This window comes from Anabrus simplex, chromosome 7 (assembly GCF_040414725.1).
Source record: "Anabrus simplex isolate iqAnaSimp1 chromosome 7, ASM4041472v1, whole genome shotgun sequence".
Lineage (NCBI taxonomy): Eukaryota > Metazoa > Arthropoda > Insecta > Orthoptera > Tettigoniidae > Anabrus > Anabrus simplex.
In genome coordinates, this window is record NC_090271.1 from 57379208 (window position 1) to 57405370 (window position 26163).

Consider the following 26163-nt stretch of genomic DNA (forward strand, 5'->3'; position numbering starts at 1 on the left):
AATAGAAGGTAAACACTGAGTTTCAACGGAATTAGCAGGAATCATAGGAAAACTTGTACGGTTACCAACATGCAAAAGAGATGTATCATTAGAATGACTTACAGGTGTCCTAGTTTCAGACAATGAAACAGAAGATCCCAGAGTAGCATTAGTCACCTCAGACTCCTGAATAGGCCTAACACCAGCACTAGGTGTCAGATCGCACACTTGAGCAGCAACAGATGCCTCACCACAATTAACACTGTCACTCACTCCAGATGGGATCGACACTTGAATTTGAGAAACGGTGTTATTTAACTTATTGCCTTCAAGCAAACCACTGATTCTGTTGAAAACTGTGGAAAACTGCTCTAGTAAGGCTTGACATTTCTGCCGCTCAACTTCCAGCAATTGGCGAGACAATAAATCCTTAATTCTGTCTAAATAATGTAATAAGTGCCCCTTAACCCAGGCTAATTGACCATGCGAGGGCTTAGAAGCACCAAATGACACAAGAATGGCGTAAAAATTCAAGTAATTTATCTTTAATCACGGTCAAAGACTCACGTAACTCGTCTGTAGTTAAGTCAGTTATGGTTATAGGTAGGTTAAGCGACTTTTTGAACAGGTTAGTATCATTTCTGACATTGCCTGTTGAACTAATTTTGCGAATTTTTAACTCGTAAATCAGTTCTTCCTTTCTCAAATGGAAAGGATTAGGAACAGCACGAGCCATCCTGACAGGTAGAGGTGAGATTTCAAACGGAATACGAACCACAACTCTTATGAGGTTTTAGGTTAGGTGCGATCACGGTTCACTTTTCTTCCTCCGCAATCTAGCGCTTGCCTCTGCTACCAAAATGTTACCTCTACTACAGTGGTAACACCAAACAAGGCACAAACACAGTTAAAAGGGGAAGGTAAGAACACAATACACAATATAAGAAAACACTACACACTCAGAAAAACAGTAGCTAGCATTACGCGGATCTCCAACAAAACATGTACGTAAATATCAGTAGGGCCAACTAGTGAACAATAAACCGGGAAGGTGAAAAGGCTGGGAACCTACCAAAGGCATGGACATGGCTTAGATAGCGGATTCCGAAAATAAATCGCCGTGATCCTTGGATTTGAAAAATATTATTTACAAAATAATTTTACAAATACATTCCAAATACAATTCCAAGTTACGAGCTATAAGTTCAGTGATATACATAGCTTATTTCGTAGCAGTGTAAATTCAAATTCCAAATCAACTATACATCTCGTTACCAATGCAGTTTTACAGTTTAATTTACAGTGATGTGAAAAAGGTTATCCAAAACCTAGCGTACCTAAAGTGATACAGAACTACCAGAGGCAAACCCCAAGGGAAATAATATTAAACTACATTCTACATATGTTAGTGAAACAAGAAATGGGAATGCTTCGGAAACGAACAGGTAAGCCCAGCTGAAAAACTAAGGCGTCATAAGTAACTAATTTGGTGAATCTAGGCGAGGTTAGGGCAGACTCCTGTATGAAAAGCTAATCGGAACATTACGCTAATTTTAGCAGGACGGAATTCAAGAGTGCTTACCCGAGGAGAGTGCCATCCCGGAAACCGGGGGACGTCAACCAGATAGGCTGCTCGCAGACAGATAGACCAAGACCAACAGAATTCAGGATACAGAATTCATTCGAACACTGCCTCGCTCACTATATATAGGAAATTCCGGCCTTGGAGGCAGCCAATCAGCGTGCACGAGTTCCCTATCGCCACTTAGACTTACCAATCACACCCTTACTTTCGATCGCGAACTTTGACTAACATTCTAGAATACGCCTGATCGCGAATGTCGTATTTCCAGAACAGTCAGAAATATTTTCTATAATACATTTCCCACAAAACAACACACCCTGTTCCATAATTCATGTAATTTTCTGGATCCTTCCAGGAAATATAGAACAGAATTCTACTATTTACAAATGCCTATGTTACAATATATACAGTACAGGTTAGGTCATTAAAAATAAAACATCATATCGTATTTTACAAATAAAGTCTTCAAAAAAATTACATTCCACTCGCACTACATAGTTCACTTGTAACAATACGTAAGGAAGTTACCTGAAGAACAAGATATGGCACTCCACAGACTTGACATAAAAAAAAAAAATCTCCACCCAAAGATTGACGGAAGGAAACTACGCGAAATTATGAGAAATCGATCCTTTCAGTCATGGTGTCAGCTACCACACAAAGGAAAAGGAGTAGTGTTATATTCAGACTGCCCAAAAGCAAACTCCTGGATGACTCATAAATCACCTCTGTCCTCCTCTGAATACATGAATGCAGTGAAGATGACATGCAACCTCACCGCAGTCAGGTCGGTTCCCGGTAGGTCATTCAACACAACCCGTTGCCGCCAAAATGGCTGCAACGAGACAGAAACCCTTGGACATATGCTGGGATTCTGCCGGAGCACTGAACTAATGCGCAACCACCGCCACCACCGTGTAAGATCGTCGATTGCTCAAGGCTTGAGACAGCGTGGATGGGAGGTGCACAAGGAGGTTCACTGCGTCTCTACCAATGACTCTAATCGGAGGGCGGACATCGTAGCCATCAACAGAGTGGACATGAAAGCGATGGTCTTAGATCCCACCATTCGCTTTGAAAGGGACCTGGATCAGGCTCGGGATGTGGACCTAGAAAAGCAAGCTATTTATATTCCATGCTTGCCTTACCTTTCATCTAAGTATAAAATACCTATCGATCGGTGGATTGTCAGAGGCCTGCTATTCGGAGCAAGAGGTGCCCTCCCTAGTCAGACATCGAACTTCCTACAAAACTTGAAAGTTCCATTCTGCGAGTTAGAAAAAATAGTCATACAGATACTGAGGGACTCTCTGCAAATCATTCACTTCCATCTGTACATGAGAACGTGATTGACATTTCTCCCTCACTAACCCCGGGGAAAAAAAAGATAACAGCTTCAACGATTAAATCTTCATTTCTTGATATTTTTAAACACTATTGAAATTGAAACTGTATTCCGGATCCAAATGGTCACCCTCATTGGAGGACGGACGATTTATTTCTTTAATAAAAATTCAAAGATTCTAACCGGGTCAAAAGTGCCTCCGCATACCTATTTTGAAAAACTAAAAATAAATATTTTTCAAGTAGGTCCCCAACCTCTCAATCTTCAAAAGAAGTGACTTTTGTGAAAAATAGTTTTCTACGCTCATATATTAATATTAAAAAGAACGTCTTTCATCTGTAAATAGTGAATCATATTTGTTTTCTCCAAAAATACATTTTTCAATTATTTTTTGGCACCAAATTAAAAACTACCTTTTTCCAAATGATTTTTTAAAAATATTTATAGCATATTTACAACAATGTTGTGCGGTTGAAGAAAGCTTATATTTTGTGTGTGTCACCATGAAAAACAGTGATATTTCGAGCCATATAATGTGTTTCCTTATACAAATGCTGCTTCTCATCCCTTGGTATTGATATACTTCAGTACAATATTTAGTATGCTTCATGTTAGTGGGCATATCATATAGTTTTAGAATTAATTTTTAATTTAGGTTTTGTGGTTTCTGAACTTGCCATACACTTTTTATGTTAATGAATACAAAATATTTGGTAAGAACGTCACACTCCTCATAATTTTAGTGCTTTAACAATAAGACTTCACCATTTTCTTTTAATATATAGTGGACTTGTTTATGAATTTTATAAAACCTGCCCAAGATGGCTGCCACAAATTCTTTAACACTGCCACTTCTAGAGTCAACTTGACCAGGCGAGTTGGCCGTGCGGTTAGGGGCGCACAGCTGTGAGCTTGCATCCAAGAGATAGTGAGTTCAAACTCCACTGTCGGCAGCCCTGAAGATGGTTTTCTGTGGTTTCCCATTATCACACCAGACAAATGCTGGAGTTGTACCTTAATTAAGGCCACAGCTGCTTCCTTTCCACTCCCAGGCCTTTCCTATCCCATCGTCACCATAAGACCTATCTGTGTTGGTGCGACATAAAACAGCTTGTTAAAAAAAAAAGGAGTCAACTTGATGTCCTTTATCTGCCTGCAAGTCAATATCGATGTTTAGTTTTGCTCTACTGGATGGCAGAGAAACCGGAGCTCTGCTGAGAGTTCTCTACGGCTGAGTATTTTAATTCATTTTAACAGGTAAAGACAAAATGTGTCACCAGAGATCTTTTACATGCCAACATCTTATGACATGAAGTGCCAAATGGACCATTTCCGCCCTTCAGAAATCCAGGTTTGGACTTAAGATCTTCGGATCTAAACGTCGACACTGATCCACAGAAGGAGCTATAAAACGACGACGACGACGATGATGATGATGATGATCGCTTCTACCAAGCTGGAGGACATCTGAAGTACTGTTTAGGTTGGAAGACGATGAGTGCAGATATCAGACAAGAGACACATAAAATTTTACAAGAGACTATGGGATATCTGTAGATGGCAACTCCTTAGATCACTATGTTCTTAGGTGATGGTATATAAATGAGCACAACATTCAGATCAATGTAAGAGTAATAAAAATATCACTTACTCAAAATAGGTGTCACTTGATGGTACAATTCACCTCCCTTGCTCTTGAAGAAGGAATTGAGCACCACACTGGCTCCACTTGAGCTACAAGGCTCTGGATCCATAAGCCCATCCAGAAGACTATCTGTGAAGTGGATCAACTGGAAATGTGGCATTTTGGAGCACAGGATCTGTGGGCAACAGAAAAATTTGTGCAGAGTTTTATAAGTAGACTTCTTGGTACTAAAAGTGATTGTTTTAAATGAAAGTACAAGCACAGCTGAAAGAAAAGAGCATGTTATCATACAGATTTCTTGGTTAGTTAATACAAAATTGGCAAATAAAAGAGTGTGCACTTCTATGCTATTTCCTAACATAACAGAACTACATATATGCATCAGTAAAATATGTATTGGACAAGATGTGTATTAAAGAGTAATGCAAGAAATATTTTATTTACGAAAGACCGTAGAATGGAACGAAGTATACAAAGTTGTGCACTAATTTGTTTGCACAAGTCTATTTATTAAAATAAATTGTTTATTTATGTACCCGTTAATCTTATTAAGACAAAAATACCCTTTCCAGTAGGCTATATAATTTTCATGAATGACTTAGAAGTTATAGTCATTTTAGTGAAAGCGCAGGAATGGTACCATATATCATGGGGAGAAAGGAGCAATGTAAGACAGTTCGCTGCAATGACCTTGAAAAATGAAGCACTGACTTACATGCATGCATCAGGAGGAAAACAACGAATGTTGTCTACAAGGAAATCTTATAAGGCCTGCCACCATACTTTCAAAATTGCTCTCTTATTAAGCCAGGGCAGGTCATTAGTTAAAATATCTTTTAAGATAGAAGCCATGTTTACAGTGTTGACTTCGTTAATACAAACACAATTTACAGTTGAACAACTACAGCAACTACAGCCAAGACAATGCATGAGAAAAAGCATTCACCAGGTCATTCAATCATCCTCAAACTATCAATTTGGATAATCTTGGATGACATGAGTAATCGTCAGCTCTTGTGGGCTCTACAATCACACTTTGGGGAATCGAGCAATGCATTATATCCTCAATGGCCTGTTCATGCACAGTTCAGCTGACACCATGTGGCTCTTGGCAACAGAGTTCCTGGTAGGAAATGAATGGAATCAACAAGTTAGTTTTGGTTTCCACTCCTCCCAGATTTCCTTGATCCAGAATGGCTCCAGTTGTTTAATAGTGTTGTCAGCCCAAAATGGCTTCTTGGATTTCTGACCTTTGATGGCTTACACAATTTTGAATAAATTGGTAGGGGCCTTAAATCGAGGGAACTGTACTTTCTCCATTCACGTGCAGATGCCTATAGTAGAGATGTATCGCTAGTACATATAACCAGGTTACATGTGTTGATCTTACGGTGTTTGTTATGATTCCCATGGTCTCATTGAGTTATGTATCAACCTTGCTTACATAGGCGATTCTATACCATCCTGGTGAACAGTAATCAGCAACATAGCACACTAAAACCATTCCTGCTATGCCAAGTTTTGAATCATATTGTTCCTCACATGGACCGGATCACAGTATTTAATGAGAATTGGTGGAATGACCAAGGAAAATAGAGAGTCCCAGCCTGCAATGAACTGGATAAGGGGAAATGATGATGATGATGATGATGATGATGATGATGATGATGATGATGCATTTTACCCGAAATATGAAAAATAAATGTGAATGATGGGATCCGTGACCCCGTTTAAAACAATTTGATGCTGCATATAAATGCATATTTTGGCCATTTTTATTGTTTGGTCATTGTTTTGGTCATATTTTGCTTAAACTGAGGAGTCATTAACAAGGTACGTGTTATCTGTGTCAAGTTTCAAACACAGGATTTCCAAGTAGTGTAGTAGATATATTTTGTCTTTTCCCAGGACCGGCAGCAGGTTTATAACACCCAATTCCAAGAAGGAGCTGCTGTACAGACGTCTTTTAGCACATCTTTCTGGACAGGTTAAATTGTGACATGATACACGTGAGCTCACGGAACGTGACAGTAGTGTATTTTTGCCTTTAAATCACTTCAGTAGATATACTTAGCTCAGAAGCAATTAGCAAACAAGAAAATTCCATGTTATCTCTCGCCCAGTTCTTCCTTGAAGGATCCAGTTACAGCTCCCTTTCCCTTTCACTACGAACGAATTTCAACAGACTGGCCTCAATAAACTTCCTGTTAGGCAGTCTCTTCTAACTTACGCCAACAGATACCACAAAGCATGCAGTTTTTTTATTTATTTACTTATTTAGGAAAACCGAGCAAGAACTGCACTAAAAGCTATGATTCTGAATGAATGTTGAAAGTTTGTATGATTAAATGTGTCTGGTGTATTATCGCTGACCACGTTTTGTTTCTTAAAACGTTTAATGTTAGTAATACTCTAATACTTGCTACCTATCCCTAAAATTAATGTCATATTTTCTTGTATTTTAGGTCATATTTTATAATTTTTATGTCACATTCAAGCTAGATTTTAGGGCATATTTGCTTGCATATTTTGTACTTCTTTAGGCCATAAACTTCTGAACCCTAATGATGATGATGATGATGATGATCAAATAGAAACCTAAGATCACATTAATTTAATTATACTAGATTCAGCTATATTAGTTCATACATCCATTGTAGATTCTGTAGTAGACTTTAAAGCCATTTCACCCCGTCTGTACACTCTTTACTTAGATAGATAATGGTTCGATAGATAACGCCTGAACCAACCACAATGGGGAATGCTTCAATGGCATCTGCAAGCAGACAAACATTAGAATTCAAAAAGGATCTTCGTTAGTGTATGACCTGGCACTCTCCTAATGAACTGATTGGTGAAAGTCAGATAGACTCTGCTGAACTCTCATCATATCTGTGGAAATTACTTAGAGGTGCCAATACTGATTCAGAGCATTCGAAGTTCCCGTACCCTCCATAACTGTATACTATCAAATGTTATTTATGCAGGTTGGTAGCTATATTACGTATGTTTTTTATGCAGGATGGTAGCTATATTATGTATGTTATTTATGCAGGTTGGTAGCTATATTACATATGTTATTTATGCAAGTTGGTTGCTATATTACTTCTTATTAATTGCTGGAATGAAGTGTTGGAATACACATTGTCGCAGTCGAGTGTTAGTGTGAAGCCATGGCAGATGTGAGCGGTAAGAGTTACACTACTGAGGAGCGGTTAGTGGCAAGTGTGTAGGTGCACGAATGACAACACACAGGGCAGACAATGAGACAGATTATGGGAGCATTCCAGGAAAGATTTAATAAGGCTGCACTGCAAAAAGCAACACTTATCGATTGGGACAGACATGCTTTTGCCTCGGGCAGTGTTAATGACAGGCCGCAGAGTGGAAGGAAGAAGATATGAGAAGAAACATGTGCTGGAGTCTGTGCTTCAATATAACAATCTCCTATGAAGTAGACGTGTAAACGTGCTTCGGAACTCAGTGTACCGAGAACAACAATGCAAGATTACATTTTAAAAAGTTTAAATTCAGACTTTTTTGACAGACATTCACAAACAAGTTATCGGACAGAGATCGGAATGAGCGTTTTAGCATGACGTGCTTTGTTAACTAAATTACCAAATGCAGTGAACCATGCCAAGGTTATGTTTTCAGATGAATGTGCTATTTATCGCAGCTCACGTGCTAGAAATGTTGTTGTGTGGGCCAAAGAGAATCCTCATTACAGTTGAGTTGGAAAGGAACCCTCCTCACGTAATGATATGGACAGCGATAAATATCACAACATCTGCTTGGACCATACTTTTTTTGAAGGGATTGTGAATGGTGCAAATTATTTACACGTTACAAACATAGTTTATACCCCAGCTTGAGAAAGGGGCCTCACAGAATGCATAGGGTTGCAGCAAGACAAAGCGCCTGCTCACTACATTCTTGCAGTGCGCGAGTTCCTAAACGAACATTTCACAGGATGGTGGATAGGTCGTGGTTCACAAGCGACACCAGCTCCCTTGAAATGGCCCCCAAGAAGTTCTTATCCCACCAGAACTGACAACTCATTATGGGGAGTCACTGAGGTGCATGTATCTGCATATTGTTATGCTACAAACGAAGCACTGCGCAATACTGTTGAGGACGCATTTCGCACTATAACGCTGGACATGCTCAGAAATATGTCAAGAAGAACATGGAGGCATACAGAACTGTGTTTACAGCATGATGGGGAACATACAGATATACTGGACACTTATTAAGTAACATAACCCAAATAACATTTGATACTAAACAGTTACAGAGGTATGGGGACTTCTCACCTACCCTGTACAGAGTGCAGTTTGTATGAAAGTCCAATCACAGATCACAAAGGCAGAAGATCCATGTATTTCAGATTAATGAAGTAAACATAAATCAAGACACGATAATAGGCTTTTGGGCTTTTGCCATATCAGAAAACAAGGAGTAGTTTACAATTATAGGCTTTGAAAACATCAATATAAATAAAGATAAATCAGATTTCATTCATGATTACTCGAAAGAGTTTGAGTCACTAGAATCACACGAGTGGGAAGTCATATTTAAGGTGGTTTAGTATACTGCTACTCTAATGATCAATTTAGCGGTAAAAATGAAACAGTGTGATGCAGCTCTCAAAAACCGCTGTCAAGCTGGAATGAGACAGGAGAAATTCTTCATCCAACATAAATTGAATGCTAAAGCAAAGTGTGCTTATGAAAAGTGTCAGCTTGAGACCATTAAAGAAACTTTACCGAGACCCAGTGTTTCTAGGACAAGAATACTAAATTATTTAAAATTTGTGAAAAAATATTAAAATAACTCAAATTTTGTGATATGTTGTGATTGAAAAAAGCTTGAACATCATTCAATAGCTATTAAAAAACACTTATATTGCATCTACCTTACAATTTATAAGAATTTGTGAAAAACCCGTTCACAATAATAAAGGGTCCCCACTGATGACTCAACTTGGAGTCCCTCAGGATGAAGTGGTGGGAGGGAGGCACTGTAATTGCACCTTCAAGTTAGACATTAGTTGGTGTCAAAGTTCAGAGAAGCAGTTTGTCACATCATAATAAAACTATTTGCTCCTATTTGTCCTCTTTACCCCTTCCTCTACCACACAGCAACAATCAGTAGGGAGAACCAACGATGAAAGTTATACTAACAATATTAACCCATGTAATGTCCGACTCGTTGGCTGAATGGTCAGCGCACTGGCCTTTGGTTCAGAGGGTCCCGGGTTCAATTCCCGGCCGGGTCAGGGATTTTAACCTTCATTGGTTAATTCCAATGGCCCGGGGGCTGGGTGTTTGTGCTATCCCCAACAGCCCTGCAACTCACACACCACACATAACACTATGCTTCACCACAATAACACACAGTTACCTACACATGACAGATGCCGCTCACCCTCATCGGAGGGTCTGCCTTACAAGGGCTGCACTTGGCTATAAATAGCCAAACAAAATATATATAACACATGTAATGAATTTCCTACGTGTGTACTATCAAAGAGTTTATATCTGTTGAGATATTCCTTGATATGTTTACAGTTAACTTTTCTATGTGAGAGTTAAAACACTATATACTGTACATTCAAACTACCATGTGGCCAACAACAAACAAGAAATTCTTACGAGTTCATTTTCCTTGATGACTATTAACATATATAATTGAGGCACCATCTTATACTGAAGGTTGGTCATCATTTTGGCATTTGGAGCTTTGGATATAGCAAATTCTAGGAGTGATTTTGTATTTTTGTCGTATCAATTTTGCAGATATCAAAGCCATTAAACTTACCAAGGAGTATCAACCATAGGAGTTTATACTTTTCTTCCCTCATATGACCATAGTATATGAGTTTACGATCCTTAAGGGAAAGAACCTCAGTTGTTTTATTCCTCCTCTCCATCACCAAGGAGTTCCTGATCTTTCTCGATGAGATGCAAAGCATATGACTGTAACATGATATTTCAAAAGATTCTAGCTTTTTGTAGTCATGTTCTTTTACAGTCCATCCTTCCATTCCATACAGTAATTTGAGAATGCAAACTTGGTGCTCCTCTTCCTACTTATTATCATAAGCTTGTTCTTCTTAATGTTAATTTTTCCATTAGTTGTTGCAAGTGACATTAACTTTCTTAACCAATGTTTGTAAATCATCTGTCATTTTGGCATATAGAACAGTCATCTGAGTGACGTAAGTTGTTTGCACACTTTTCATCGACTCTGATACTTACTGGTATAGCCAAAGACTACTGTTAATTTAAGTCATCATTCATAAAGAAATCTAACTAAAAACACACCACGTACTCCACTGGATAGGGTATTGGTATTGTTTTATATTCTTAAATACAGTGAAACCTGTTTCCCCGCTTAGCAGGTTGTTAATTCAAAGTCACGATCCTCATTGTATTAAATCTATATTAAAAATACCTTGTTTATCGCATCACAAATTTTCACTATTACTGTTTAGTACAATCACAGTTTTCCTAGAGCTGAAAATGTTACTGTATTTGTCATCCCTTCCAAAAAAAATGTGATTTCCAACTCGGGTAAGAAACAAAGTAATAAACTTCATTGTTAGGTTCCGTATTGAGTTGAGACTATGCTTAAAGTAAATACAAAATTTTAATATTCCACCTTCTCGATACTAAAAAATCATTTGATGTTTTTATAAAAACATTACAATGATATTAATAGGTACCTATTAACTCGGGTAAGAGCCATAGCCACAGTTGGGTGATTATGGGAAAAGGCCTTCCTGAACTTCAAAGAATAAGTTGCACTTCCGGGGAGCAAGCTGTCAGCCTCAGGAATGTTTAGTTTTTCTTGCCGATTAGCAGTGAGATTGCTAAATAACAAAGCGAGCCTGTTTGTGCTTGTATTTCGCATTCCATTCAGAAGGCAGAAATGTATTTTGTGTTGAGTGGTACAGTGAAGTGTAGCTAATATTTGTCGCGTGATAGCCTATATCTGGATTAGGAATATAATCCTGTGAAATTGACTAGCGTGGTGCATATTTGTCTTGTGATAGCCTAGTTACAGATACAGAAAATGTTGTAAAATTCCTTATTAATGAAAACAAAATTAAAATCTGTCAGAAAGTGGACTGGCATAAGTGCGCAGAGGTCGCGAATGTTGAAACTCGCATCTTCGAGTTTCGACTTGATCACTCAAGTTTGTCAAAGTTTTGTTTGATTCAAAATAGCGGCCATAGTCATTCCTCACAGTTGCACAGAGTCAAGTGTAACCTCCAATTCATTGTCTAAGAGTGTGACCACAAAATAATGTTTAATAACCCACTGCTCTGAAATAAAAGGCTTCTACTAACATTTGTTTTAAAAAGAGTGCGTTCTGTAATAATACTTCCATATTTTTGTTGACCCCTGTGCACATGTTTTCATATTTGTTGTCTAGTATTTTTCACACCTTTCAGTGTACCGATACTTGTTATTTTATAATCCCCAGCAGAAAAGGTTTTTATATTTGTTCTTTTGTGTTTTTCACACCTCTTAATACTTTTTGCTAGTTGCTTTACGTCGCACTGACACAGATAGGTCTTATGGCAACAATGGGATAGGAAAGGGCAATGAGTGGGAAGGAAGCGGCCGTGGTCTTAATTAAGATACAGGTCCAGCATTTGCCTGGTGTAAAAATGGGAAACCATGGAAAACTATCTTCAGGGCTGCCGACAGTGGGGTTCGAACCCACTATCTCCTGGATGCAAGCTCACAGCTGCGCATCCCTAACCACACGGTCAACTCACCCAGTCCTTTTAATACGTACCTCTCATCTTTAGAAATGATAAATAGGTCTATAGTTTTCACTGGACGCGTGGATACAGGGCATAAAATAACCTCATGTTGGAAAAAATTGTATCTAGTGTTTCCATATCCCTGTTGAATAGTTTTTATTCGTATACGCATTAGTACATTTTCTCGCTTAACACGTTATTTTTCCTTGTTCCCTGCAGAAATGCCTTAACGAGGTTTCACTGTAGTTTATTATCACAACTAACTAAAGAGTTTGTATAACACTCAATATGCTGCAGCAATATCAATTTATACTGGTAAGACTACAGCTGGATGATGCAGAAATAGTTAGAAGGATAAAAAAAAGATCTTAGCAACAAAATCTTAATGCTTACCTGTGCCAGTTCACTAGTAATTTGAAACAGCTTAGTAGGATCATTTGTCTGGATATCACTCTGAACTTGAGCTAGAGCACTAGTGAGGTCATTGTCATAGTCGCTCATATGACCTTCATAACGTGCTGCAAGACAAAGTACCAGCCGCACACAAGTAATAGCTGCACGACGCACTTTCATGCTTGGATCAGTACACCGAGGAACAATTCGTCCAAGCATCAGACCAGTCTGACCAAATTTGCTCGGAGTCTAAAACAAACATAAGAAAACAATGAAATAACACTGCTCTAAAAGCACCAAACAAAGAGGAGGGGGAAAAGAAATAATAAAGGTACCAAAGAACATAACAGAAAAGAGAAAAAGAAGTACGAGATTTGCTGATTGCACGGTATTATCAGTGGAAGAGAATGAGCCGTAACTGAAATGTTATGTAAATTAATATGGAATGTGGAATGAGAATTATTTATATGTCTCCTTTGTCCCGTTTCTTGATACGGGGTTAGGGATGAGGTGGGGTGAATCTATACAGCATGCTTTTATGGCCGGATGCCCTTCCTCCTGACACCAACCTCAGTTGAGGAGTTAATGAAGATGAAATGAATGATGGTGAATGAAACTGGGCAAGGAGATGGAAGGAATCAGCTGCGGCTTTTGAATAGGAACTGTCCTGGCATTTGCCTGGAAGCAAAAATGGGAAACCAATGAAATCATTCTCAGGACAGCCAACGATGGGGTGTGAACCGTGCGTCTCCAAAATGGAGATATTGGCTCCATTGCTATGGCGCATTAACATGAGCAGCCACTCTGCTCAGTAATGGAACGAGAATTAACAAAGAGAGAAAAAGAACAATGATTAGCACAGAAAAAAAAAAAAGGGTAAGCATCAATATAAGTGAAAAACTGAAGAAGTGTCAGTCTTAAATTTCTAGTGTATAAGAGAAAATAAGAAATGCCATCAGGAAGGGTTAACACTCGTAGACTTAGCCGAAGATGCTTTCAATAGACAGGAAAATCTCCCCTGTAGATGTTTGGAGAAAGGTCTGATGGAGAGATCAGTAAAGACTATGGAGCATGACAATATAATATGTAGCTGAGATCTGGACATTGAGGAAGAATGAGAAGAGCAGGCTGGAACCATCTGAGATGTGGTTATGGAGGAGAATAGAAAACATAAGCAGAATTAAAATATTAAGGAATGAAAAGAGTTGGGGATGAGGAATTATTAGAAGTCATCAGAATGAAGGAGGGAAATGGGCTTGACTACTTAATGAGAAGGGAATGCTTGTTGGTGGATGCCCTGGCAGGAATAGTAAATGGAAGGAAACAAATCTGTGCATCCCTTTTTACACACTTCTTCACATATCATGGTGAAATGGAAACTCTTATACCATTCTAATTTATTAAACTACAAACAGAACTTCCCAGGAATAGTCATATTAAGGAACTCCAAAATAGCACATGATGCTGTATCAACATGAAAGTCAACCACAAACACTACTCTGAAGTATATTAGATATTGTTCTCCCTAAGACAGATCTTAACATAGAAGCTGTTCATGTTAACCTGTCTCCTAATGCCCTCCTCATTTTCTTCTAACTTCCTTATGTTCTTATATTACTTATGAATTTATTTCTTCTCCATCAACGTTTCATTTTCATTTTATAAACCATCAGTGCATATCCTCAACCACTGGTCTACACTTTAACTTTCTTCTACTGTGAGAGAGCAGCTGGAGACCATTCTTTTTTGCTTATTTCTTCTCTGAGTGAGAGGCTGAGAATATCTGTGAGGTTTACATGGATTAGTATATGTAAACAGTAATATAAGAAAGAGGATATCTATATGTTTTAAGTTTTATTTGTTATTGTTTTAACCTTTTGGGGTCCAATGTTGGACACTGTCCGACATCATTAATTTTCCGTTCCAGTCCTATGTCGGACCAAGTCCAACACAAATTTCATGTGTTGGAACAAAAATGGTGCTGAGCTTTATGCAGTATTGCTTGGACATTTCTCTGTTCTGTGCTGCCTTCTGCTGTTAATTTGTTTTAACTGAGTTACTTTTTCATTTTATTTTGTTCTAAACTACTTTAACAAGAAATAAATATTATGCTTCCTATCCCAAAATAGGCCGAGGCGGTAAAGGCGTGCTTGGTTCGCCCGGAAGGACGTGGGTTCGAATCCCCATCAGGAAGTCGTAAAAATTTAAGAAACGAGATTTCCACTTCCGGAGGTGCATAAGGCCCTGAGGTTCACTCAGCCTACACCAAAAATGAGTACCAGGTTAATTCCTGGGGGCAAAGGCAGCCGGGCGTAGAGCTAACCACTCTACCCCATCACGTGCCGAGGTTAACAATGGTGGAAGCCTTTACCTTCCACTCCTCCAAGGGCCTGCATGGCCTGGACGGAGGTGACTTTGCTTGCTTTGCTATCCCAAAATGTAAAACTTCATATCTTTTTCCTTTAAAATAAAATATTTCTGTTTTAATTGTATTTATAAAATTACAATACCAAATCAGTGGTTGAATGCCTGGTAGGATGCCACTGTTATCACCTGATTCATTTCCCCCTTCCCCTGCTGCACAAGGTTGATGGCTCCTGTTCACTACTACTGAAACATTTTCATTCTGCCCCAGAAGGGGATGGGAGGCCTCCTAGATGGTAATGCTGTCTCTCAGGCCGGGGATATGCGACAAGGTGAAGGAGATGTTTGGACAAGGTGTATGGGTTGGCGGCCGTGGCCTATACTAGGAACTGTACCGGCATTCGCCTTAGTGCAGGAGAATGGAAAACCACGGAAAACCATTCTCAGGACAGCCGATGGTGGGGACCAGCTTCTCTTCTCCTGGTCTATAGTACTATTTATAAATATGAGTTATGTCTGCGAGTCAGTTAAAGAATACAATTACTGAGATAACACTTCAGTTGGGTTCAGAAACTCACCTCAAACCCAAATTTCATATTATTGATGTAACACTGAAGAACACCATTGAGTGTTTCAAGAGCTGCTGCGCGCTGACCACTAGCACTCGCTGCAAACCATGGCTCAAGAAGGGTAAACATGTCATCCAAGGTAGCTGGAGTCACACTGTCCAACAAAAGTTGCTGCACTAAGCATACTGGAAGACACAAAAACAATTCTGCAAAATTAATATGCCAGCCAAAAATTATGTAGAATTATAAAAAATATTCAAACATCACCCCCAATTTGCAATTCTTTTATTTTGCTAGTGATAAAAAGAGGTACTTACAGGGGTTAGACAAGGCTGTAATCTTTCCCCTTTATTGTTCATAGTTTACATGGATCATTTGCTGAAAGGTATAAAGTGGCAGCGAGGGATTCAGTTAGGTGGAAATGTAGTGAGCAGTCTAGCCTATGCTGACGACCTGGTCTTAATGGCAGATTGCGCTGAAAGCCTGCAGTCTAATATCTTAGAACTTGAAAATAGGTGCAATGAGTATAGTATGAAAATTAGCCTTTCTAAGACTAAAATGGTGTCAGTAGGTAAGAAATCTAAGAGAACTGAATGTCAGATTGAGAATGTAAAGCTAGAACTGGTAGATAATTTCAAGTATTTAGGACGTGTGTTCTCTCAGGGTGGTAGTATTGTGCGATTGAATCAAGGTGCAGTAAAGCTAATGCAGTGAGCTCGCAGTTGTAATCAACAGTATTCTGTAAGAAGGAAGTCAGCTCCCGGACTAAACTATCTTTACATCGGTCTGTTTTCAGACCAACTTGGCTTTATGGGAGTGAAAGCTGGGTGAACTCAGGATATCTTATTAATAAGCTAGGAGTAACAGACATGAAAGTAGTGCGAATGATTGCTGGTACAAACAGGTGGGAACAATGGCAAGAGGGTACTCAGAATGAGGAAATAAAGGCTAATTTAGGAACGAACTTGAAGGATGAAGCTATACGCATAAACCAGCTTCGGTGGTGGGGTCATGCAAGGCGAATGGAGAAGGATAGGTTACCTAGGAAAATAATGGACACTGTTACGGAGGGTAAGAGGGGTAGAGGGAGACCAAGACGATGATGGTTAGACTCAGTTTTCCAATGATTTAAAGATATGAGATATAGAACTAAAGAAGGCCACAGAACTAGTTGCAAACAGAGGATTGTGGCAGCGATTAGTAAATTCACAGAGGCTTGCAGACTGAATGCTGAAAGGCATAACAGTCTATAATGAAGATGTATGTACGTATGTTTGTTGCTAGTGATTTAACATCACACTAACACATCACATCGAAGGTTTTCGGTGAAGCAAAGGCCGGGAGAGAGCTATAATTGGGAAGGTAGTGGCCATGGCCTTAATTAAGGTACAGTCCCAGCCTGGTGTGAAACCAAGGAAAACCATTTTCAGGGCTGAATATGGTGTGGTTTGAACCCTCTGAGTGCAAGCTCACAGCTACATGACCCTAACCATATGGATAACTTACTTGGTAATTTGCAATTGTCTGCATTTTAGATAATAATACAAGAAAATGTAATTTCCAGTAAAATTATGGCTAGATCTCCAGCAAGCATAAATAGGAGCAATGAGGTTATACACCTTTGGTAATATGTAGAATTACTGGAAACAATTTAGTTTTCTTGAATACTTTGAGTAGAATCACCATGCTTAAGATATGACTGACCTAGCATTCTTCCCTAGATTCAAGAGAAACTCAGGATGGATTCCACTGAAGCCAGAGGCTTTTCTATGTTTGAGATCTTTTATTGTCACAGTGACCTCAATGGTGAGTACTTTGCCAGGTCTTTGTGACTACAAAGGCCACAAACCTAGACATGGGATTTTCTACCAAGCCATACAGCACAGAGCAGTGTACAATTGCTTGCCAGACTAGGCATACATCATATTGGCTGTGCAGTGACTGAGGATATGAAATTGGGGAGCAGGCATGACAGCCAGGGTCACTCTGAGATACTTGAAAGGGCTAGTGGAGTGAGAGCCCTTTCTTGTCGTGGAGGTATTGCATCACTTCATCAACACTGTCCTAATCTTTTCCTTCCCTGTTCATTCATTCAGGGTTAGCTTTCATAATCCTCAGTCCTCAGAACTTATGGTCTTGTGCTGTATAGTAGTTGGGAATATATGAGCATTTTCCAGGTATTTTCTAACCATGCTTGATCACATAATTGAGGCTTTTACCTCTTCCATGTCTTCTTAAAAGGATATCAAGGACATTACATGTTATGTGTTGATCTGGCCTCCTCATAACATGTACATACCACCACAATCAGTTTTGCACCGGCTTGAGCGGTGTTTTTAAAAGTTGAAAAGATCACAATATGAAGAAAAATTTGGAATTCAAGAGAACAAATTAGGGCAAATATTCATTTATAGGAAGCCAAGTTGGGTGGAATAATTTAGCAATGGAGATGTTCAATAGATTACCAAATTATTTGTAATTATTTGAGAGAAGACTAGGTAAACAACAGATAAGGAATCTGCCACCCGAGCAACTGCCCTAAATGCAGATCAGTGATGATTCATTGATTGACTGAAGATTGATTAGTTGGAGTTTCACAATAAAATGAGGTATATTTTAGGTTCCACCTTTTCAATACAATACTGCTTTGTTAAGCAAATTACATCACAACATGTTTACATGTGGTACCGGTTTTGATACCATATCTGTGTCATCATCAGCCGATCGATCAAAAAGTGCAAGATGTAAGAATCACAAGTCAATATATACACACATAACAAGAAAAGTAGAAAGTGTTTTTCTTAAAAATAAGTTTGTCCATGATAAAAGTCCACATTAAAGCTAAATCTTTTTCACCATAATATAACATATTTGACTAAGACATTGTAAGTCTTTTTTAATCTTGATGTGAGAAGGAACACACATATTGATGCTAAGTCTTGACAAAGCATATTATGTTTAAAACATTAAGCTGACATTTAAAAAAACTTAAAATAGTTGTAGTTATTTGTCTTGTAGTGACAAGAATAAAATTTGATAACTTTTTTTTTGCTAGGGGCTTTACGTTGTGCCGACACAGAGAGGTCTTATGGCGACGATGGGATAGAAAAGGCCTAGGAGTTGGAAGGAAGCGGCCGTGGCCTTAATTAAGGTACAGCCCCAGCATATGCCTGGTGTGAAAATGGGAAACCACGGAAAACCATTTTCAGGGCTGCCGATAGTGGGATTCGAACCTACTATCTCCCGGATGCAAGCTCACAGCCGCGCGCCTCTACGTTCATGGCAAAATTTGATAACTAAGGTGATATGAAGTGCAGTGTGAATAAAGGTGACATTCAACAGCGGCTTTAAAATCTATGTTCAGGTACTTCGTGAGGTGGCAAGATGTACATGTGGAGGTCCTTTGTGCTCTAGACCAAGTTCCTCAGTTCGATGCGGAGCCGGAGTAACCTAATGAAAGTAAACGAAGCCTAATTAGGTGTTGCAAAGAGTCGAGTGTAACCTCCAATTCATCGTCTAAGAGTGTGACCACAAAATAACGTTTAAAAACCCACTGCTCTGAAATAAAAGGCTTGTACTAATATTTATTTTCGAAAGTGTGTGATCTGCAATAATACTTCAATATTTTTGTTGGCCCTGTGCACATGTTTTCATCTTTGTTGTCTGGTGTTTTTCACACCTCTCAGTGTACCGGTACTTGTTATTTTATAATTCCCAGCAGAAAAGGTTTTCATATTTGTTCTCTCATGTTTTTCACACCTTTTAATACTTTCACCTCATCTTTAGCAATTATAGATAGGCCTATAGTTTTCACTGTACCCATGGATACACAATGTAAAATGCCCTCATGTTGAAAAAAATCGTATTTAGTGTTTCCATATCCCAGTTGGATAGTTTTATTCATATATTCATTAGTTCATTAGTATGTTTTCTTGCTTAACAAGTTCCTTTTTTTCTTTGTCCCCTGCAGAAATGTCTTAACGAGGTGTCACTATACAATATTCCGAGGTGTTGACTTCTGAATGTTTTTTGCGGGATGGTTCACAGTACAGTTAAATAACAGCAGGCTCAGCCATGGCGAACTCTGATGCCAACATATAAACTGCTGCAGACTACTGCATAACCCTTCACTAATGAAGCTGAATTGAAGTACACATTTCTCATCACGTTGATGGAATATTCTGGTACTTCTTGCGACTGAATTCTTGCCACAGCATTTTCCTTGGGACACAGTCCAGTGTCTTATCCAAGTCGATGATCACAAAATATAACAAGTCACATAACTAGAACCAGTCCCAGAAAACTATAAATAGGAGCTTAGCAAGACAAATAGATATCAATATATTATGACATGATATCATACAACCTTAAGTATGTAGCACTTTCTTCCAACTCTCATTTGAGTATGTTCAATAAGTCATTTCATCATTAAATGTCTCCACTTGAGATATGAATGGACCTATTGAGCACATAATATAATGATTAGGAGAGTGACATCACTGCTGAGCAGGTACAGCTGCATGAATTCATATCTCACAATTATTTCCTCATCATAACTAAACAATCAATACTGCCCCTAATCACACTCCAGCAACTCTCTTTCAAACCTTCGTCTGGGAGTTACCAGTAGAAAGCATGACTGTTCTAATCCACAATTACTTGTTGGATATGAGGACTGACATGATTTCTGTGCTTTCAAGTCACAGCAGTGGTGCTGGCATGGGTTTTGACTGTGATTGACTTCTAAAGGCCAAGACACAACAGTACTGAGCTATGTTCTGGTTATATTAACAGCTCCTCCATCACGTATTATAGATACTCTAAACATCACTGAAAAGGTGTACTAAGAAAATGATGAGTGAGGTAGTTTCCTACTGCTTTTCTCATTGAGCCAGATAGTTCTCTTACACATCAGTCAGTCAAGCCCACAGAAATGCACACACCACCTGACCCTATGAGAAATATTTTCACACCATTCATCACAGGTACCTACATGCTGCATAAGGAACGGCATTATAGCATTGCTCATACCTCAGTCACTTTCACACCATCAAAGCCAAGGACGAGACTGAGTCAGATAAATTAAAGTAATGAATTTGCTGTCAAATTATGATTTAGATAATGGGGGCAAGTAATGGGACAGGAAAAAGACAATTATAATTAACTATGCAAAGTAAGTGATTCCTATATGGAAAATAATAATTTCAACATAGATTCTTGGAACTATACAAACCTAAAGCAGACTGACACTTGGTAAAGAGTTGAGATTCAGCATGCTGCATTCCATTGTTCATTTCACCATCAGTCTTGTCTATGACATAACCATTTGTGTCAGCAGCCAGGAACACTTCATCGAAGCACACTTTTAATATCGATACTCGTTCTTCTGATGGCAAAGAAGGCGGAAGCTTTCTGGCAGTAATTAAGGTAGATACTACAGACCAAGATTAGCAAGAAGAATCACTATTTGTACGATTAAGCCTACATTAACCTTCTAACTTAAAAACATTAGATAGCTTATATTTCAATTTTTCACACAAAATTTTACAAAGATGTTTTATGCATCTAGTTACCTCAGAAGCTACAAGATGACTTATACTTTTCAAATTTTCGTACATTCCAGCTTTAGTGGAAAGGAGAACAATATGAGAATGGAATCAAGAAATCTGTGTGAAGACTGCCGCTGTTCCTAGCTTGTTCTTCTACGAAATGTTCTTTAAATTGTAAGGATTAGCAGTCACTGAGAAGTTCAATGGTATTGTTCACAAATATTCAATGCCAAAGGTATTTAACAGAATTACATTGCCGGTTGTGCCTCACGCGGGCTCGCAAAGCAGCACAATGAAGAGGAATTCCCTGAACTTTCAAAGGTAGTATCAGATACCTCTAATGAAAATGCTTAGGAAAGTAGGTATGATTTACTTGTCACTTGTGTGCGTATTTTTTCTCTCAAATTAAATAAAATTTGTTATAAATAATATTATGATTTCACAAAGCATATTTTAAGCCTGATTTAATTTTCTGAAGAGAAAAGTGGGGGTCGTCTTGGATTTGGAGAAACAGGGTAAATAGGTGGATGAGTTGTTGTGATTTCTTTATAATAAATTTTGCCTAACAACTGTAGTGCTGGTTGTTGTCAGTGTCCCACTGGAGTCAGAGTATCTTCATGTACTAAGCAGTATACTGTCTGTGTACTGCCTTGTAGTACTGTGGACTGTAGACCGACTTGGAATCTGTGTGTGGAACAGCTGGTGTGAGTAGAATGGTGCAGTTACGTTGTTGTGAGGAATATTGCAGTGCTGGTTAGCTATTGCTGTTTAGTGTCAGTGTTAACACGCTCACTCCCGTAGACGCCTTACGGTGTTTAAGAGCTGCCTATGTGCAGGACCGTATCTGAGTTAAGATGTTTAAGGTCACGTGATGTAAACGTACTTTTAAATTTAGTGCTAAATTCGTACAAAGTCGTAGTTCATGTTGAAAACAATAGATGGCATATAAACTAACAGTCTCTCACCCTGACTACCTGAACAGAAGGTACCTTCCAATGCTTTATTTTCTTCTTTTAGTAAACACACATAAGGCAGTCGTGATATTCTTGTGAGGGTGTGTAGTGAAGTGAACGACTGTGTCGCGATAAGATGACGAGTTCCAATCGCAGTATTCGAAGTGAGGAAATTGAAGACATATTATTGATCGATGATTCTGGTAATGAACTCATCCCTGATTTCTGTGATAGTGATAGCAACTGCGAGGATGATATGCCAAACTCTGGGCAAAGTGAAATTCGGCACATTCAAATAATTGATATGCATCCGTCTTAGTGCCCACCTGCAATCAATTTCACTGGCTGGGTAGGATTAAATGTTGACATCGAAAATAGCAACGAAATTATGTCTTTCGTCAATCTATTTATAAATGACCATTTCCTTGAATATGTATGCCATCAGACAAACCTTTATGTGGAACAAGTTATTACTGTAGCACCAAGTCCATTCACTAAATATTCCATTTTTCAAACGTGGAAACCGGTTGATGTAAATGAGATGAACATTTTTTAGGACTAATGTTTGTAACGGGAATAATTCAGAAACCAGATCTGAAAATGCATTGGACAGAGGACACTATTTTCGGCTCACCTATTTTTTCGAAAACCATGGCACGAACCCAATTCGAAAACATATTGTCGTTCTTGCACTTTCGCGACAGTAGTCATTATGAGGGGAATGCTGATAGGTTGTACAAAATTAGGCCGATCTCGAAAGGCTCAGCAACCAGTTTTCAATTGTGTATACTATGGATCAGAAAATTGCCCCTGATAAAGGAATGTTAGCTTGGAGGGGCCACTTATGTTTCAGAGTTTACAATCCAGGAAAAATTACCAAGTATGAGATTTTGGTAAGGATGGTTTGTGAATCCCCTACAGGGTACATTATGTAAGTTGAAAATCTATGATGCAGGTGGCACAAACATCAGAGACACTATATTTGACTTGCTAGATCCCTACCTTAGCCAGGGGAATACAGTATACGTGGGCAATTTTTGCACGGAGTGGATACAGCCGACCAGTATTTGGCAATGCATCCATTCATGCGAAAAACAGTGAAATGGCTGGAAAAAAAATGTTTTTCTACATTTTGCAGTATTCATTTTTTAATGCATTCAGGCTTTTCCAAAAATCCACTAACTTGAAACATAACTTTCCTGACATTCATGCAGACAATACATAGGAACTTCTTAAAAGATAGTGAACATGAAGAACCATCAGAAGCCATGAATAGTTCTGTCGCCGGTCCCAACTCAGTTTTCTGTAGATTCATCAGCATCTGTGTGTAGTCCACCGGTGCAGCCCCCTAAGCGAACTCCGGCTAATGATCCACCATTTCGACCAGGTGGTTCTGTGGAAAGTGTGGTGTGCCTCTCCATCCAGAAAAATGTCAAACCTGGTACCGTAGCTTCAAGCACTACTAGTAGTCATCCTCAAGGTATGTTGAAATTTTCAATGTTGTACCTATGATTGTTTTCGTATAGTAACATTTAATGTAAAATGTAAAAAAGTCTGGACTGTAGGTTTAAATCACCCACTGAGGAGCTTGTAGTGAATGTGTTAAGTAGTTCACTGTGAGGAGTGGCAATGTAAATTGTCTGTGTCGACTGTGTGTTGGAGGAGGTGGGGGAGTTCTCTGGAGTCGGGCCAAGGAACAGTCGCTGCAAGTTGTCTTGGCCAGAAGCCCTGTGTTCATATCTGTCTGTATGCAGCTGCTGTGTGGGGTGACGACTTGCGAGACGAAGTGAAAGTAAGATGGGTTGTCAATCAGGATTACCACCTTCCAAGTAATACTGGTGAGCTGGACTACCTACTGTGAGGACAAAGATTTGGTTCATAGACAGCAATTAGCAAAACGTGGTCATTCATGGTTGAATATAATTGTGTGTCCTAACTGAGCCATCCTGAATTAGATCGAGAAAACAGACAGCGTTTTACTCGTAATACTATTTTCAGAAACTCAATGGAAAGGAAAGTCATGTAACACAATCATCATCATCACCATCATCATCATAATCATCATCATCATAGAACCCCTCCAAAGTGCCAGGTAGGGTGTGTTGAACGTATCTTTGCCATCATTGTCTGTCCAGAAGTGCCTTCTCCACCACCACTGACTCCCAATTCCCTCCTCTTTTCTCCACATCCTCTCTCAGCTGGTGTAGCAATATCTTCCTAGGTCTTTCCACTGGCTACCTTCCTTCAACACTTCTTTCTGGGTATACACGTGGTGGTCTTGTGCCGGGCATTCGCTTTACATGTCCACACCATGTTAGTCTCAAAGTCCTTAGCTTCTCTTCTATCGTTCCTTATATGGTCCTTGCATGTTTTTTGCAGGGTAGTTCGTAGAAAATGCCTCAATTTACTAACTTTTCTCTCTTTCAGTCCACATGTTTCTAGACTACATGTGAGAATGGGAACAAAGTAGGACTTAATACATAATCACGTAACACTACAATACTGTGTAAAATCAAGCATTAAAGTTGTAATATAAACATATGACATTTTATTGAATGAATAATAGAAGTTTTTCTTAGACGAAATTCTGTCATTCGCATCCAAGAAATTGTAAATCATAGGTGGAAGGCTTAGAACTCATATTTTTATACATTCTAGCATAAGATATTGTATTTTTCAGTTTTCTTTGAATGTGTAAATACAGGAAAATAAAACCATGCCTCTTAATTCATACACAAATATTTTTTTTTAAAAGTAACCCCTACTTGTAATTACAGTAGAACCTCGATAATTCAAAATCTTGCCTAATTCAGAAACGGTAGATACGGTCTTGCATGTTATTTAAATTGTTTAATTCGAAATACATATAATTTGTAATTCGAAGAACAACATCAGTCCCATTACTGCAATTCAGACTTTTGATTCAAAACTGCCTTTACATTTTTTAAGAATAGTATTTTTCAGAGTAATCTAAATTCAAAATTTATCCGCGTCATGACAGAACGCGTCTTTTGGAATGTGCAGGGGTAACTTTCACTTGCTTAGGTGTGTCTACAGTGTGCTTCATATTTGCTAAGTTTGAGTGAAATAGTAATTCTTTTGTATTCAGCGTTTTAAGGAATGCCACAATATCACGTAGCAGGCAGTGTGTGGAGAAGCAGAATTCACGAACACTAGTGATGCCAACAGTTGGAGAAAAGCTCATATAATCAATTTGTACGCACCAGGCAATAATGTCAATGCCAATGAAACTGCATTTTTTTTAACGTCGAGCCCGGACGGCCCTACAGTTTGAAAGGAGAGAAGTGCCAGCTGTGAAATCGTACAAGGGTGGGGTCTTTTGCTGAGTTCCAGTGCTCACAGAAGCGAGAGACTTCCTCCCCTCGTCATAGGAGAGTTCGATAAGCCACGATGTTTTAAGGGCGTCGGGCACTTTCTGTGCAAGTGCATCTAAAACATGCAAACAGTACAGTAATCCAAAAAAAAAAAAAAAAAAAAAAAGCATTTGCACATGGGAGTCAGCATAATTTGTCCTCTTCTTTGAATTGTGTGTTTTTTCTTTCGTTGCATGAGGTTAGTTTTGTCAGTGACTTATCAAAGTGCATTAATAAATTGAATAATGTAAATGCACCTTGTTGGATACATTTTGGAAATAGCTTTTTTTCCATGGCATTCAAAAGGTTTAAACTGTGAATCAAGGTGATTGCATGCATTAATGGGACTTAGAAAACTTTGTGATGTGGCAAGCGTTGGCATTTATGAATTACGAGAGAAGGGCCATGGCGGGAAATCGTACAAGGACAGTCACTGTACTGTGTTGTAATGCAGACAGAAGCAAGAGACTTTCTCCCCTTGCCATAGGAAAGTTTGATAAGCCATGATCTTTTAAGAGCATTAGGTACCTTCTGTCCAAGTACAAGGCATCTAAAACATATGTAGTACAGTAAACCAATGAATAAAGCACTTGCACAAGGGTGCCAGCATAGATTTCTCCTCTTCCT

The 26163-nt window shown here is 38.8% G+C and overlaps 1 protein-coding gene across 1 annotated transcript in view; it reads right to left on the minus strand.

Moving 5' to 3' along the window:
• Window positions 1-26163, minus strand: part of c11.1 (maestro heat like repeat family protein c11.1) — a 264060-nt gene that overhangs the window by 76455 nt on the left and 161442 nt on the right. Inside the window, exons 16-19 of the mRNA XM_068228566.1 lie at window positions 20894-21072; window positions 15670-15845; window positions 12728-12976; window positions 4561-4729 (exon numbers count right to left, since the gene is read on the minus strand). Coding sequence (XP_068084667.1) covers window positions 4561-4729; window positions 12728-12976; window positions 15670-15845; window positions 20894-21072 — 773 coding nt within the window. The remainder of the gene's footprint in view (window positions 1-4560; window positions 4730-12727; window positions 12977-15669; window positions 15846-20893; window positions 21073-26163) is intronic.